The sequence below is a fragment of the Octopus sinensis genome, linkage group LG20, assembly GCF_006345805.1.
Source record: "Octopus sinensis linkage group LG20, ASM634580v1, whole genome shotgun sequence".
NCBI classification, from domain to species: Eukaryota; Metazoa; Mollusca; class Cephalopoda; order Octopoda; family Octopodidae; genus Octopus; species Octopus sinensis.
The window spans coordinates 16,506,978-16,524,002 of record NC_043016.1 but is presented as its reverse complement, the minus strand read 5'-3'; the positions used below and the strand labels follow the sequence as shown (position 1 = coordinate 16,524,002).

The 17,025-nt window shown below is 41.6% G+C and overlaps 1 protein-coding gene across 1 annotated transcript in view; it reads right to left on the bottom strand.

Annotated features, from left to right (window-relative positions):
* Positions 1 to 16,391, bottom strand: part of LOC115222589 (mitochondrial potassium channel ATP-binding subunit) — a 39,152-nt gene extending 22,761 nt beyond the window's left edge. Inside the window, 4 exon segments of the mRNA XM_029792876.2 lie at positions 201 to 346; positions 2,880 to 3,035; positions 7,273 to 7,609; positions 15,751 to 16,391. Coding sequence (XP_029648736.2) covers positions 201 to 346; positions 2,880 to 3,035; positions 7,273 to 7,609; positions 15,751 to 15,857 — 746 coding nt within the window. The 5' untranslated portion in view covers positions 15,858 to 16,391.
* Positions 16,392 to 17,025: the final 634 nt, after the last annotated feature.

The following is a 17,025-nucleotide window of genomic DNA, read 5'->3' as shown; positions in this document are numbered from 1 at the left end:
AAAATGAACGAACTACTGAGTTTGGTTTAATGGCCTACCAATGTATACTATGAGTTTCTTTGCCCTAGGAGTCGGGAAGACACTCGGCAAGAAATGGAAGCAAATTTGAAAGAAGAAAAAAAAGTAATAATAATAATAATAATATAATAATAATAATAATATAATAATAATAATGATAATGATAATATAAAATTCTTCACCTGTTAATTAATTCTCCTGTGCTATGTCTGTCAAAAAATTCCATGTCTTGTGATACTAATGCGTTGAATAACTTCATTCGCAATCTAGCAGCTACATTTTCTCCAACTTTACTGAGCAGGGAAATGAAGAAAGCTGTAGAAATTCCCTAGAATATATATACATATATAGATATGTCAAAATAAGGTCGAAGGATGAAGGTGTAGGAAGTTATTAAGCTTCGAACAACCCATAGAAGATACGAAGGTGAGTCAAAAAGTGATGCCATTTTGTTTAGGACAGGTTTAATTACCAACACAGGAACATGTATCATACAACAAAATGAAGCTGGTCCTCTGTGGATCACATCCCTACTTCTCAACATAGTCACCATTTCTCTCAATAGCAATGTTCCATCTTCGAATGAGAGCATGTATGAGGGTGAGTCAAAAATGTATCCCTGCTCCGTATAATTGCTATTAAGAGAAATGGTGACTATGTTGAGAAGTAGAGATGTGATCCACAGAGGACCAGCTTCATTTTGATGTATGATACATATTCCTGTGTTGGTAATTATAACTGTCCAAAATGGCATTACTTTTTGACTGACCCTCGTAGATATGTCAAAATAAGATCGAAGGATCAGGGTGCAGGGAGTCAGTGAGCTTCTAACAACCCGAAAAGAAGATATAAAAATGACCACCTCATGTTAAGCTAGCGGAGTACCTTTCATTGAATAATCACTACTTCTGAGGTGCTGCTAGCTCGGAAACAGCAACAAGGGTCGAAGTACAACAGTGATTTCAATTAGGACACTGCTTCATGAAGGTCCCTTTTACCTCTCACAGCAGACACACCCATGTGCCGCAATCCATTAGAATGTTGCAGAACTAATCATGGAGTTTTTTCATACCACCTTATACAAATACGATATGTAATGATCCCATTTGGCCAAGAACGACTATGGGATTGCACCTAGAAAGTTACCCTCCGAGGCACAAGTCCCGGCAAGGTTGTTTATGGAAGACCAGCATCACCCATGCATATCAGCCTCGCTTCTCCACACTACCAAGGTTATCCAAGGGAAAGGCAAAGGGGCCGATACAGCTTGGCCCCTCACAACTCGGGATTTGCGGCTGCTTTCGGACAATTCATGAGGCATCCATTTTCCAAGTTTAGGAACCTTTCCAAGTTGTTGAAGATGATGATGAACAGTTGTATGGTTTGAACTAAGATTTATTGCCAATTCTCCAGCTGATAATGCAGGATTTTCTTCAAGTAATGCCTCAAGGAGCTTATCATCAAACTCAACTGGACATCCTGTTCAATCTTCATCTTTAAGGCTGAAATCTCTACTTCTGAATTTTGCAAATCATCTTCAGCAAGTTCTTTCATTCAAGCATTCTTTCCAATAAACTGAGTGTATGCTTCGAGTCACTTCGACTGCAGAGTTTCTATTTTTGTACTCATGAAGCATTGTGTGCCTTAAATACTCTTTGGATACTTCCATGTTAGAAAGGGTTTTAATCAAAGAAATTTTAATTCTATTATTCTGTAAAATAATATTTAATTAGTTTAAATGTACACAAATGCATAAAAATAATTTTAAATTCCATTAGACATTCTACAATACTATTAAATTTCATTCAATTTTAAAAAAGGTAAAATCGGACAGAACTTATGGGATGACCTGATAGCTGTGCTGGGGTCTGGGAAGGTAGATGGCTGCATGAGGCCCCAATCTGATCTGGCAGTGTTTCTACAGCTGGATGCCCTTTCTAATGCCAACTGCTCTGGGAGTGTAGTGGGTGCTTTTTATGTTCCACTGGCACAAGGGGCCAGAGGAGGCTGGCATTGACCGCGATCGGGCGGTGCTTTTTATGTGCCACCCGCACGGAAGCCAGTCAAGGCAGCACTATCATCGGCCACGTTCGGATGGTTGATGTTGATGTACTTGACTCAATATGTCTCCACAAGCATGGCACGGCGCCCTACAATCCAAGGTACTTTTGAGTGGACTGGTTATGCGACACTGGAGTAGGTTACAGATGTGAACTCACTTTATTTGCCAGGTCTTCTCAGTCACAGCATACCTCCAGAGGTCTCGGTCTTTTGTCATTGTCTCTGTGAGCCCAATGTACAAAGGTCATGCTTGACCACCTCATCCCATGTCTTCCTGGGTCTCCCTCTACCCTGGATTCCTTCAACTGTTTGGGAGTGGCACTTCTTCACACATCTCTCCTCATCCATCCGTAGTACATGACCATACCAGCACAAACGTCTCTCCTGCATGCCACATCCGTTGCTTCTTATGCCCAACATTTCTTTCAGGGCACTTACACTCTGTCGTGCATGGACACTGACATTGCACATTCAGTGGATCATGCTAGCTTCATTTCTTTCAAGCCTACACATGTCTTCAGCTGTCATGGCTGAAGACATGCGTAGGCTTGAAAGAAATGAAGCTAGAATGATCCACTGAATGTGCAATGCAAATCATAATAGCTTCATTTCTTTTGAGCCTACACATATCTCATCTGAGGTCAAATTATATCTGGGACCCTTAAAACACTATTGCCAATATCCAAATTACTATTTTATTGCATGGACCTGCAAAAACCTAAGGACCATCAGCTGTTGTAAACCATCAAATTTAACTTCAACCCTCAATATTATTAATCACTAAAAAACTTTATAATTACCTGCAGAATATAGCAACATATAAGTTCTCGTGCTGGCTCCTTGACCAGTTGGCCAAATGATTTCACATTTTCTCTTCCGATGTTTGATATTCCATTTACGAGGTCGCCAAGAACTAAAGGGATTTGGATATTTAATATCGCAACAACAATAGCACACTGGGAAAAGAGAAGAACAGTAACAACAATTAGAATTTGTATTTACAAGCTGGTGTATCCGGTAAATCCCGGGGGGTAGAAATGTTCTATTGAAACGCCTTAGTATTCTGATATAAGGAAGCAATTTCGTTATAACTGCCACAAAAGGTGTATTTTCCATTGCAAAAAAGTAAAAACTGTCAGCTGTAGGAGGGAGAGATTGCTGGAAGTTGACGGGAAAGATTGTCGGAGGCGCAGGAGTGGCTGTGTGGTAAGTAGCTTGATTACCAACCACATGGTTCTGGGTTCAGTCCCACTGTGCAGCACCTTAGGTGAGTGTCTTCTACTATAGCCTCGGGCCGACCAAAGCCTTGTGAGTGGATTTGGTAGACAGAAACTGAAAGAAGCCCATCATATATATATATATATATATATAATATATATATATATACATACATATGTATATTATATATATAATATATATATATATATATATATATATACATATATATATATATATATATGTATATATGTATATATATATATATGTATATATGTATATATATATATATGTATATATATGTATATATGTATATATATATATATGTATATATATATATGTATATATATATATGTGTATATATATATGTGTATATATATATATGTGTATATATATATATGTGTATATATATATGTGTATATATATATATATATATATATATATATGTATGTATATATATATATATATAACATACAAAATGGGACAAAAATGCAAAGCATCCGGAGAACTAGATGGTACAAAAAAGGACAACAAAACATCCGGATAGACAATACAAAAACAGGGACGGATCATTTGAAGCCTTTTATCCTCAGTCAAGAACCTGATCATCCTCGCAATTTCAGTTGATTAATCTTGAGATTGCTCCAATCTAGCCGGCCCCAAGGAAAAACTAAGCTAAGAGCATTAGATTCCTTGGAAAAAAGTGTTGAATGTATACAAAAACAAGGATGGAAAAATGGACGATGTTACACAAATATACATACAAAAATACAATAAAAATAATAATAATAACAGGACATAACAACAGGCGTCTTTCGACTGGGGACGAATTGAATTCAGCTTGCGTGTGTGGAAATGAAGTCTTATGGCAGAGATACAAAACTTTCACAAGCACAGGAAAGAATATCGATGTAGCAGTGACCACAGTCAGATGCAAAAAGAGGATTAGCAGTCTGGCCTCTTGGTCATGTGAGAAGAGAAGAGAGAGAAAAAGAGGAACAAAAGAATTAAGGAGGAGGAGGAGAAGAGAGAGAGAAAGTGAGAGTGTTGAAGAAGCAAATAGACAGGCACAGGAGTGGCTGTGTGGTTAGTAGCTTGCTTACCAACCACATGGTTCTGAGTTCAGTCCCACTGCGTGGCACCTTGGGCAAGTGTCTTCTACTATAGCCTTGGGCTGACCAAAGCCTTGTGAGTGGATTTGGTAGACGGAAACTGAAAGAAACCCGTTGTATATATATATATATATATATATAGGCACAGGAGTGGGTGTCTGGTAAGTAGCTTGCTTACCTCACTGACAGAAGAGTTCACATTTTTCATGCTGCTTGGAAGTCATGTCTTGTGACGTGAAAATTGAACATTTGAAGCACGACTACAAGTAGGCGTTTGTTTTATTTGGGTGGGGTGGGGGTGGGTGGGGCGCTAAGTGGAGTTTGTTGCTCTGTAATTAATAATTTTTGTTGAGCAATAGACTCCACTCTGTTTCAGACATTTGCCTACCTGTGGTTCTGCGAAGAGACTCATTTTGCATTGAGAATAGTGTTTTTGGAAAAAATTTTTGTCTGTTTTTTGCTGTGTTCGTGCCTGTACCTTTGGATTTACCATTCAGGCAAGGAGTGTGAGGTCGGTAGAGAATTCAATTTTTGTGCTGCGACTTGTGGATTACCTAAGTAGCAGAATTTTGTTGCCAGTTGCACTATTTTCCTTCATTCCTTTTTCTCACGTCTGTCTTTCCATTCTTTCTTTGTGTTATATTATTGACTTTTTATTTGAACACTTTTATTTTTATTTTAGTTTTGGAAAAAAAATGGAAACAAAAAATACCGCTTTGGACTGGCGAATTATGACCCCCAAAGATTGGCTCAAAAATTATACTGAGAGAACGGTGGTGTTAAGGACGTACTCTAGGGTCCTTGAAGCCATCGCTGAGTTCTCTCAGTCTGACATTGAGGAAGAGTTGGCAAAGTACCTGCCAACTTTTCGATTTATTTGTAGGGGTGCAAAGTACAGAACTGTGTGTGTTCTTTTTGACACCCCTACGGAGGCAGAAGGGTTTGCGTGCCAACCAGTCGAAGGGGAGAAGATTTTGTTTCTCCCCACATACGGTGGGCGAAAATTGACGAGAGCTTGGGTGTGTGGGCTGCCACCCGGAATTGAGCCAGAGTAGATAGAGGATACTATCCGCCGGTGTCTGGGTGGCAGCGGAGCCAAGCTCTTAAATGTCAGAATGCTTCCTGTGGCTGACTGGGTGGGGTTGAAAGCAATTTTGACCCTATGGACCAAATCAGCCAAAGATCTGGTTTTACCAGATTTTTTGACAATGTCCGGTTCCAGGTACACAGTGATGGTTGAGGGACGCCCCCACAAGTGTCACCCGTGCCTGGAATCGGGTCATATCAAGAAAAACTGTCGCCGGGACCAGGCAAGGGTCCTGGAGCAGTTAATTGAAGAGGTGTCCCCTGTTCCCCCAGTGGAGGAAAAAGTTGAGGAGGAGGTAACCTCCTCAAAAAAGTGGAAGAAGAGGAAAAAGGGGGACAACAATGGTTGCCCACCCATGGATCCTGAGACAGCAGGGGCGAGGTAGGGTTCTCTGGAGATGCCGGAGGAACTCCACCCTCCCGTCGTAAAAGGGAAAGAAGAAAAAGAAAAGGAAGAATGGGGTATTGCCGGTGATGGCATGTCCCAAAGCCCCTTCGGTGGGATGTGTGCCACCGGAGGGGGGGGGTGGATATGACCTCGCCGGTGGGATGTGTGCTACCAAGTGAGGGAGTTGAGGTCCCTCCTAGTAAAGGTAGTGAGGAATGTATGTTCTGCTATCTCAAGGGAGGGGCTATCGACAGTTTTGTCGAGATAATAAGATGGACAGTTGGATTCTAAGGGAACCGAATTGCATTGACAGCTCAGAGTGGCCTTCGCAGGTGGCTCTGCTGGTGCTGGAAAGAAAACAATGCAATATGGTAATCGACTCGTGTGGAGGCGAGATTTTCAGAATTCTCCATTGGAACTCCCGATTTTGGTGGAAACAGTGCCTGCAAGTTGCACGAGATTTGCTGGGGGAGGAAGTGTAGAAGTTTATTGCCTCTAATTGGTGTATAGACTGTATTTTGATTGTTTGGACTTTTGGTCCAAGAAATTGTATTTTTCGTAAGAGGGTCATTACCTCAGTTTATGCATTTTTGGGGAAAAAAATAATGTTATAGAGAAGCAGAGGGTGGGGGTGGGGCGCCTTCTGCCTTCTACCATCTTTATAATTTTTCATCATAATCATCCGCTTCATTAATGTTTATGTCTAGCCCGCAAGCTACTCTGTGTAATGCCTTTATGGTAAATTTCTATGAAATAAAGTAGCTTGCTTACCAACCACATGGTTCCAGGTTCAGTCCCACTGCATGGCACCTTGGGCAAGTGTCTTCTACTATAGCCTCGGGCCGACCAACGACTTGTCAGTGGATTTGGTAGACGGAAACTAAAAGAAGCCTGTCGTATACACATACACACACACACACACACACACATACATATATATATATATATAGGCGCAGGAGTTGCTCTGTGGTAAGTAGCTTGCTTTCCAACCACATGGTTCCGGGTTCAGTCCCACTGCGTGGCACCTTGGGCAAGTGTCTTCCACTATAGCCTCGGGCCGACCAAAGCCTTGTGAGTGGATTTTGTAGACGGAAACTGAATAAAGCCCTTCGTATATATGTGTGTGTGTGTATATATATATATATGTATATATGTGTGTGTGTATATGTTTGTGTGTCTGTGTTTGTCCCCCCAACATTGCTTGACAACCGATGGTGGTGTGTTTACGTCCCCATAACGTAGGTGGTTTGGCAAAAGGAGACTGCTAGAATAAGCACTAGGCTTACAAAGAATAAGTCCTGGGATTCGATTTACTCGACTAAAAAGGCGGTGCTTCAGCATGCCCACACTCAGATGACTGAAACAAGTAAAAGAGTAAAGAAATATACTCACTGCTATGGCTCCAAGAATGGTCAGACCGTCCGGCAAAATCAAAGCAACGAAGCCCTCCCAGTCAAAACAGAATCTTCCAGTTTCATACTCTTCAACAGCCTGCTCGACAACTCTGCAAGGATCGCAATTCGCATCTAGGACGAGGTTTTTACACATGTACAAAGAGCTTAGTCCGACTGCTGAGAGCTGAAGGGTTTGAAAATTGAATAAAGGTCTAGACAAAGTGCTGGGTTTATTTGTAAATGTGAATATTCGTGGCTTTCGAATTGCTTTGCTGAAATGCCAAACTAATTCCTTATGGTTGGTTATTTTTTTAACTGTTTTTCCAGAAACAAACCTGAAAATAAAACATAAGGTTTTAAATATATATACTAGCCTAAGGTGACCCGCTCTACGCACGGGTGAGGTTGAGGTTGTTACTTTCTTTTGCTTCCTTTCTGTTTTTTATCTCCACATTCTCCCTCTTTGTTTCTCTCTTACTCTTCCTTTCTCTCAGACTCTCCCTCGCTTTCTCTTACGCGTGCACGTAAAATCACAAAAATAATTCAAAATTACTTAGAATATTGTGAAATTTGATACTTTTTACAGGTATATTTTGATGGTTTGTGATGCAAATGAAAGCTAAAATTTTGGTCTTTAACACAATGCCATTTTTACCCATGTCAACCAAATAATGCAAACAGAAAAAAGTAAAATCTAAAAATAGGGCAAAAATGTACTCTTTTTAAAAGTTGAAAAATTTTACCCCTCCTTTCCAAAATCCTCCAAATTTTTACACCCACAATTAAAGATAACAGCCTCTAGCCCCTGCAGCAACACAAAAAGCCACCATTATTCAAACAGCGCAACCTGTCTATCCCATAAAACTCAATTTTTCCTATATTTCTCAACATGACAACCAAACGGTAGCCCCAAGTGACTTGCAACCCTCCTCACACCATTGCCCATCCTATTTTACCACCCCACCAGTGTAAATTTTGGTGCCAATCTGACCCCATCAACCGCCCCTTAAACTGTTCCCATCCCAAAATGAGACAAATAACCAAGAATTCAAACAACTTTTTCGCATTTCAGCTTTATAGATATTGGTATAATAATTAAAGTAACTTACTTACCAACCACATAGCTCCGGGTTCAGTCCCACTGCGTGGCACCTTGGGCAAGTGTCTTCTACTATAGCCTTGGGCCAACCAAAGCCTTGTGAGTGGATTTGGTAGACGGAAACTGAAAGAAGCCCATTGTATATATATGTGTATGTGTGTTTGTTCTCCCACCATCGCTTGACAACCGATGTTGGTGTGTTGACATCCCCGTAACTTAGCGGTTCGGTGAAAGGAGACCGATAGAATAAGTACCAGGCTTACAAAGAGTAAGTCCTGGGATTGATTTGTTCGACTAAAGGTGGTGTTCCAGCATGGTCGCAGTCAGATGACTGAAACAAGTAAAAGAATAAAAGAAAACCCCTTGATCAAAACTGTATTAACTGCGGACTAGATCTGTAACACACTGCACATAGCTATAAGAGGATATGAATTCTACTTCGCAGCAAATATCTGTAAGTTTTGAAGGGTATAAGCTAAGCGAAGACGCAACTCTGTGGCCGCTCGTATATTTATGCCTGGGTATACCGATGCTGATGAAGGCAAAAAAGTAATGTTTTTATCACTTGTTGCTATGAAACATTTAGATGGATCCTATTGACCCCTTTCCTTAAGTCCCAATTTGATTGGGAGATTCCATAAGGAATCGGTTTATCGATTTTTTCCACTCATTGATTTTTTTTTTCCATTTTTGGAGAAATTAAAGCATTCAAAGATCTCACGAGTCCTCAGTAATGCTGGCATCAAGTTTGAACGAAATATTGGTAAAAGTTATGGCTGAGAGTGGGGTGTAACCAATTTTAGTGGAAAGTCCGATAAGGAATTGGTTTGTTGATTTTTTAAAAATCCTGATTAAATAGAAAACCCCATAAGGAATCAGTTTATTGATTTTTCACCTCAAATAGGACTTAACCGAATACAATATTGCTGATTCAAAACCATCTAAATTTATACTTTAAAGTTGGTTTTCACACCCAACCCAGTTCTGCAAAATCAGTGTTGTGACGGGAGCATATGGGTTGGGAGTTTGATCAGCAGAGGTGATCAGGTTGCATATACCAGCCCTTTCAATACACCACACCCATCATCTAACCCACCTTTGGCCATGGGTTGGAAACCCTTCCAGCAAGGAAAATAGAATGCCCAAAAGGGCCCCCGATCCTCTGTGTGAGCAGCGGTTATGTTCAGATCACAACTAAGTATGTAATATATGGGCAAGACACACACACAAACAGATACGTACATACACCTATTTTTGAAACATTGTTTACAAAATAATAGTTGATCGTTTGCGAAGGAGCGTGTCTCAGGCAACACACACACACACATACATACATACATAACAACCCCTACGAAATTTAAAAAATCTGTTCTCCCTCTCTTTACACCGTCGCTGGAAGGGGACTTAACTCATATTTGCAAATGGCGTATTTCTTTGACTTGAAAAATGTTTAAAAGTTATGGCTCAAAATTATTTTTACCGTTATTTGCTGCTGCCTCGGGGGAAAATAATTTGACGAAAATACAGCTAGGGTCGTGACGAATGTCCTCCTAAAATTTGAGCGACATGCGTGCTAATTTGTGGACGTGCATATTTACATTCACATACACATCATGCCTTTTATATATATATACAGATATATATATATAAAATACAAATGGGACAAGAACGCAAAACATCCAGATACAATCACGTCATCAAAATTCAAAGATATGAGATAATGCATGATTAATTGAAAAGAATATCTATAACAGCATTTCTGAATCTTATCATTTCGGGTCCCCTGCTTCGACTGTAACCTCCAGCTGTATGAAAATTTCCTGACTCTCCCACTCTGTCAGAAAACAGCTTCAGGAGTTGTGAAGAACGAATTTGTACATAGTCTGTTTCTGAGAGCTATTCAATTGGACCTCTGCCTAATCATTAAAACATCATCATCAACATCGTTTAACGTCCGTTTTCCATGCTAGCATGGGTTGGATGGTTCGACTGGGGTCTGGGAAGCCAGGAGGCTGCATCAGGCCCAGTCTGATCTAGCAGTGTTTCTACAGCTGGATGCTCTTCATAACGCCAACCACTCCATGAGTGTAGTGGGTGCTTTTTACGTGCCACTGGCACAGGTATCCAACTACAATTTCCATTTGATTTTTTGATGTTGATGTACTCGACTCAATAGGGCTCCTCAAGCACAGCAGGTCGCCCTACAATTCAAGGTAAGCACAGCAGGCCGTTCTGCAATCCAAGGTACTTTGGATGGGCTGGGGCTTCTATGTGAAGCTTGTGCAGGAAACAGCCATGAACTCATGTTATTTGTTGGGTCTTCGCAGTCACAGCGTATCTCCAGAAATCTCGGTTTTTTGTCATTGCCTCTGTGAGGTCCAGCGTTCGAAGGTCATGCTTGACTACCTCATCCCATGTCTTCTTGGGTCTACCTCTCCACCTGATACTTCCAACTGTTTGGGAGTGGCACTTCTTCACACATCTCTCCTCATCCATCCGTAGTACATGACCATACCAGCACAGACGTCTCTCTTGCATGCCACATCCAATGCTTCTTATGTCCAGCATTTCTCTCAGGATGCTTACACTCTATTGTGCGTGCACACTGACATTACACATCCAGTGGATCATGCTAGCTTCATTTATTTTGAGCTGACACATGTCCTCTGCAGTCACGGCCCATGTTTCACTACCTACATTGATTTAATTATGAACATAGAAAGAAATTATACATTAATCCCTATTTTTGTAAGCAGTTGTATCCGTAAAAATTTTATTTGCCGAGAGCAGTAATTGAAAGATATGGATGTGTATGCGTATTTTTACTATAGTTGATTTATGGAAAAGATTATGTGAAATTTTTGAAATGCAAATATGTGAATGAAACTTAAGTTCAGACCTCTACAAGGTAGCTAGACCTGGCAAAAGTAGCAGGCAAATCTCCCTCAAAACACCCTACTGTCTTACTCCGACAACTCTACCTATTATGTAGTTTGAATGAGAAACTGTAACTAAAGATTAAGATTATTAACCCCACAGAGGTGAAAGAAGAGAGACAGCATAGTGAAAGTTTTGGCTGACTGTCATCCTGTACTCCCCTTGTTGCTAGCGAAATGGTATATGCTGGCTGTGTGAGCAACTGGTTGTTTTAATGGTGGATCAAACAGGGGAATTCCATTACAAAATGTTTTAATCGATTTTCTCGGTATCTATGGGGGATAGGAAGAAAATAGAAACCGTATTCCAATCTATATTTATGTCTGGGTATACTGACACTGATGAAGGGAAAAAGGTAATGTTTTTTATTGCTTGTTGCTATGAAACATATTTAGACGGATCTCATTGACTCCATTCCTTAACTCTTGTTGAGGACATGCATAAGCTCGCAAGGAATGAAGCCATTATGCTCCGATGGATGTGTAATGTCAGTGTGCATACACGACAGAGTGTAAGTACCCTGAGAGAAAAGTTGGACCGAAGAAGCATCAGATGTGGTGTGCAAGAGATATGACCGTGCTGGTATGGTCATGTGGTGAGAATGGATGAGGATAACTGTGTGAAAAAGTGTCACACCCTAGTGGTTGAGGGAACCTGTGGAAGAGGTAGACCCAGGAAGATCTGGGATGAGGTGGTGAAGCACGACCTTCAAACATTAGGCCTCACCGAGGCAATGACTAGTGAGCAAGACCTTTGGAAGTATGCTGTGCTTGAAAAAACCCGGCAAGCCAAGTAAGACCATAACACATGGCCTATGACATAGTGTATGTGCCCTGAGAGAAAAGTTGGACCTAAGAAGCATCATATGTGGTGTGCAAGAGATATGACTGTGCTGGTATGGTCATATGGTGAGAATGGATGAGGATAGCTGCGTGAAAAAGTGTCACACCCTAGCGGTTGAGGGAACCTGTGGAATAGGTAGACCCCGGAAAATCTGGGATGAGGTGGTGAAGCATGACCATCGAACATTAAGCCTCACCGAGGCAATGACCAGTTAATGAGACCTTTGGAAATATGCTGTGACTGAGAAAACCTGGCAACCTTTCCTTCATTGGACACTAAACTCTGCTTGCGAAGACCTGTTGAGGCAAGTGAAATCAAAATTGATGACTGGCATCCGTGTTGGTGGAGTGCTATGAGCACCATCTGAGCATGGTCATTACCAGTCAAGCGAGGTCACTGCCAGTGCTGCTGGACTGGCTCCTGTGCAGGTGGCACATAAAAACACCATTTGAGTGTGGCCATTGCCAGTACAGCCTGACTGGACCTCGTGTCGGTGGCACATAAAAGCAGCCACTACACTCTCAGAGTGGTTGGCGTTAGGAAGGGCATCCAGCTGTAGAAACTCTGCCAGATCAGACTGGAGCCTGGTGCAGCCATCTGGTTCGCAAGTCCTCAGTCAAATCGTCCAACCCATGCTAGCATGGAAAACAGACATTAAACGACGATGATGTTGATTATATTATACATACATATATATAAATATACACTTATATATATATATGAGCAAAACGCACCCCCGTCCAATGGACGGTACTGAGTTGTTGAACATTTAAACTAAATTTTCTCAAAACAACTTGTCCGCCCCCATCCCATAGGCCTCCCCTTTGAGAAACACTAATTTAACCTAAATTTGAGACACCAGCAAAAGAAGAATAAAGATAGATTTTTTTTTCTATTTCATGCTAGCATGGAGAACGGACGTTAAACGATGATGATGATGATGATGATATTATATTATCATTATTATCTTAACGTTCCCTTTCCATGCTGGCATGGGTTGGACGATATGATTTAGGACTGGTGATCCAGATGGCTGCACCAGGCTCCAATCTTGATCTGGCAGAGTTTCTACAGCTGGATGCCCTTCCTAGCCCAACCACTCCGAGAGTGTAGTGGGTTGTTTTATGTGCCACTGGCATGAGGGCCAGTCCGGCGGTACTGGCAACTACCTTGCTCGAATGTTTTGTCACGTGCCACCAGCACAAGTGACAGTAAGGCAACGCTGGTAACGACCAAGCTCAAATGGTGATTTTTATGTGCCACAGGCACATAAGCCAGTCACAGCTGCTCTGGCAGCGAAGATGCTCAGATGGTGCCTTTAGTGCTCCACTGGCACGGATGCCAGTAATCGAATTTGAAAATTTGATTTGATTTGATTTCGATTCAATAGTTGCTTATTTGGTTCTCATTTCATGGAAGTTTGCTCTCAGCAACCGTCTGTATGTCAATGCGTAGTTCACTAGCTCCGTTCGCGAGAGGTACATTAAATCTGGAGATAAGGGGCAAAGTTAGAGCGGGTTAAGAAACCACTGTGAGCTGCTGGGTTGTGGTGTTGTTCACCGTGCCAACACGAGAGAAAAGAGTGGGTTGCTTAATACACCTCCTTAAATGAATGTTGTCCACAAGAGTCTCGCTGTGGTTTCGTGCATGGCAAACATGGTTGTAGGCAAGACATCGCTCTTGTCTCAGACCTGGCAATGGCCGCCAGTGATATCTCGTACAAAACGGTGCTGTCCTTCTTGCGTCACGCTACACATCTTCCATGAAAGAAGCTGCAGGAAAGGGATCCCCTGTTTTTTAATTAAGCGACCTCTAAGCAAAATTGACTGTCTACATAGACGAAAAGGGCCAATTAACTATTTATAACCTCAGGCCTTCAAGCAGGCTATACAGATGCTAGAAATAACAGCCAAATCTCACAAAACTGATAATATAATGTAAGGCGTAGGAGTGGGTGTGTGGTAAGTAATGGCCATCTTCTGATGGTTCTTTTACGTGCCACCAGCACTGGTATCACAACTACAATTTCCATTGGTTTTTGATCGAATTCGATTTCAGGAGTAGCTGCGCAGTAAGTAGCTTGCTTAACAACCACATGGTTCTGGGTTCAGTCCCACTGCGTGGTAGCTTGGCCAGGTGTCTTCTACTATAGCCTCGGGCCGACCAAAGCTTGTGAGTGGATTTGGTAGATGGAAACTGAACGAAGCCTGTCGTGTGTGTATATATATATATATATATATATATATATATAATATATATATATGTGTGTGTGTGTGTGTGTGTGTGTGTGTGTGTGTGTAATCGAAAATGGCGATTCTGAGAAAAAATTTGTTTGTAAAATTTAAATTTTCTTACCTCATAACTTCCAGAAAAAGGGGTATTTTTGAATGAAATTTTCTACAGATATTTTTGAGGGTGTATAAATTACGATTATATCGGGATTTGATGGGGAAAGTAGAACAGGGGTTAGACATACAAACAGAGACGTATCACAATTTTATTTCGGAATTTCATTTTGTGACGTGTGTTAGTTTTTGTATATGAATCCACGGATGTTTGTTTGTTGTGTTAAATTCCGATATAACTGTAATCTTCACAATGTGAAAGTTATTTCGAAAGGTTTCATTTAAAAATCACCAATTTTTCATATAGTTACGAGGAAAGACAACCGCCTCGTGTGAATATTACGAAATTTATCTCACCTTCGGAAGAAAAAAAATCTTTTCGATATATATATCGATATAGCCAAAATCTACATCATCTCAGGCATATTTGTAGAAAACTTCATTTAAAAAGATCCATTTTTCTGCAAGTTATGAGGAAACAAATTCGCCGGGGTCATACATTTATCATTTCGACGATTGTATATAAGGCGGACTTCATCCTTAAACCGCCCTCGAAAAATCCTTATCACCATATACCCTGATATAATCAGAATCTACACAATCTGAAGGAGATTTTTACACGATTTCATTTAAAAATCTGGAAGCTATGAGGAAACAAATTCGCAGAGGTCATACATTTATAGAAAAGAAATTGGCACTTCGGCGATTGTATACCCCGCCGACTTCATCCTTAAACAACCCTCGAAAAATCCTTTTTACCACATACCCTGATATAATCAGAATCTACACAATCTGAAGCACATTTTGAGAGGGTTTCATTTTAAAATATCCATTTTTCTGGAAGCAATGAGGAAACGAAGATGAAGAGGTCACATATCTATAGAAAAGTCATGGGCATTTCTACGATTGTGTACCCTGCTGACTTCATCCTTAAATCACCCTCGAAAAATCCATTTCCCCATATACTTCAATATAAGCAGAATCTACACAATCTGTAGCACATTTTTACACGATTTCATTAAAAAATATCCATTTTTCTGGAAATTACGAGGGAACGAAGACGAAGGGGTCACACGCATTCGCCTACCGTTGCTGTTGATACAACACAAACGGAAGTTTTGAAAGGATATCAGCGAAATATGAACACATTTAGGGACTACTGGTCCCTAAATGTCTATATTAAAAAAAACAAAACAAGTTAAATACACATCGAAAGGGTCCGCTTCGGGGACAAAATGGGAAATAAACCTACCTCAGAGAAGCTTTCCTTGTTAAACCTAAGGTGACATTCTGCCTGATAAAAGATCGATCGAAAGCGAAATGTCGAGGTATTTTACTTAATAAGTTAATTAAGAGCATGATTAATTAACAAAATGTCGCTCTGGGCCGTTTTGAGGTTTACATATATTTAAATATATTTAAATATCTTTAAATATATTTGAATGATCGACGCCGATTGACCGCGGGACGTCCCGCTTTCGTTTTCAATGAAGAAATCAGTTTCAATGAAGGGGAGATAACTCTTAACCAATTGATGCCAAGAAGAGCTTCAAGCGACGTAGGTCTATCTATCTTTCTGTCTGCCTGCCTACCTGCCTGCCTGCCTGTCTGTCTGTCTGTCTGTCTATCTATGAGGCGCTACATCATAGACAGGGTAGTCAAGGAACCTGGCATGGGTGGGGCCCTGATCAATTTGGATCAATCGAAAGCTTTCGATAGAGTAGACCATCGATACATGGAAGCTGTCCTCACAGCGGCCGGCTTCGGTACCGTTTTCCGCGACTGGATGGCTGCTTTGTACAGAGGCATCCGTTCGGTAATTCGCATGAATGGACATCTATCGAGACCTTTCGACATTGCACGTTCGGTCCGTCAGGGATGCCCCCTCTCGTAGCTTCTGTACATGTTGACTCTCGAGCCACTACTGCGGAAGCTGGCGACGCTGAGGGGCATCCCGCGAGAACTGGGGTGCGGGACGAGCGTGTCCGCATACGCGGACGACGTCACCGTCATAGTGTCTAGCCACGAGCACATCGAGCAGGTCGGCGAGACACTGAAAAACTACGAAGCGGTGACAGGAGCGAAAATCAACCGAGAAAAGTCGGTGGGCTTGCGGCTGGGCACCTGGAGAAGCAAGCCCATGCCGTCCACCAGCGACTCAGTAGTGGGACGCTGGACGGACGGGCCGGTCAATTTGCTCGGAGTCTGGTTCGGTCCAGACCTGCAAACGGAGAAGAACTTGGACGAGATAACGCGTAGGGTGGACACTCTCTGCAGGCTATGAGCCGAGAGGAAGCTGTCCCTAAAAGGTCGGGCGGAGGTGGCGAACGCGTACATCGGGTCCGTCATCAATTACCGCCTGACGGTCGTGCCTTGTCCCGACCCCACCGTCACCAAACTGGAGCGCATTCTCTTCCGCTTCTTGTGGGAAGGAAACGTTTCGATTGTCAGGCGATCCGTTTGCTGTCAACACCCGCTGAAAGGAGGGCTGGACATGCCGTAGTTGATGATCTATCTATCTATCTAT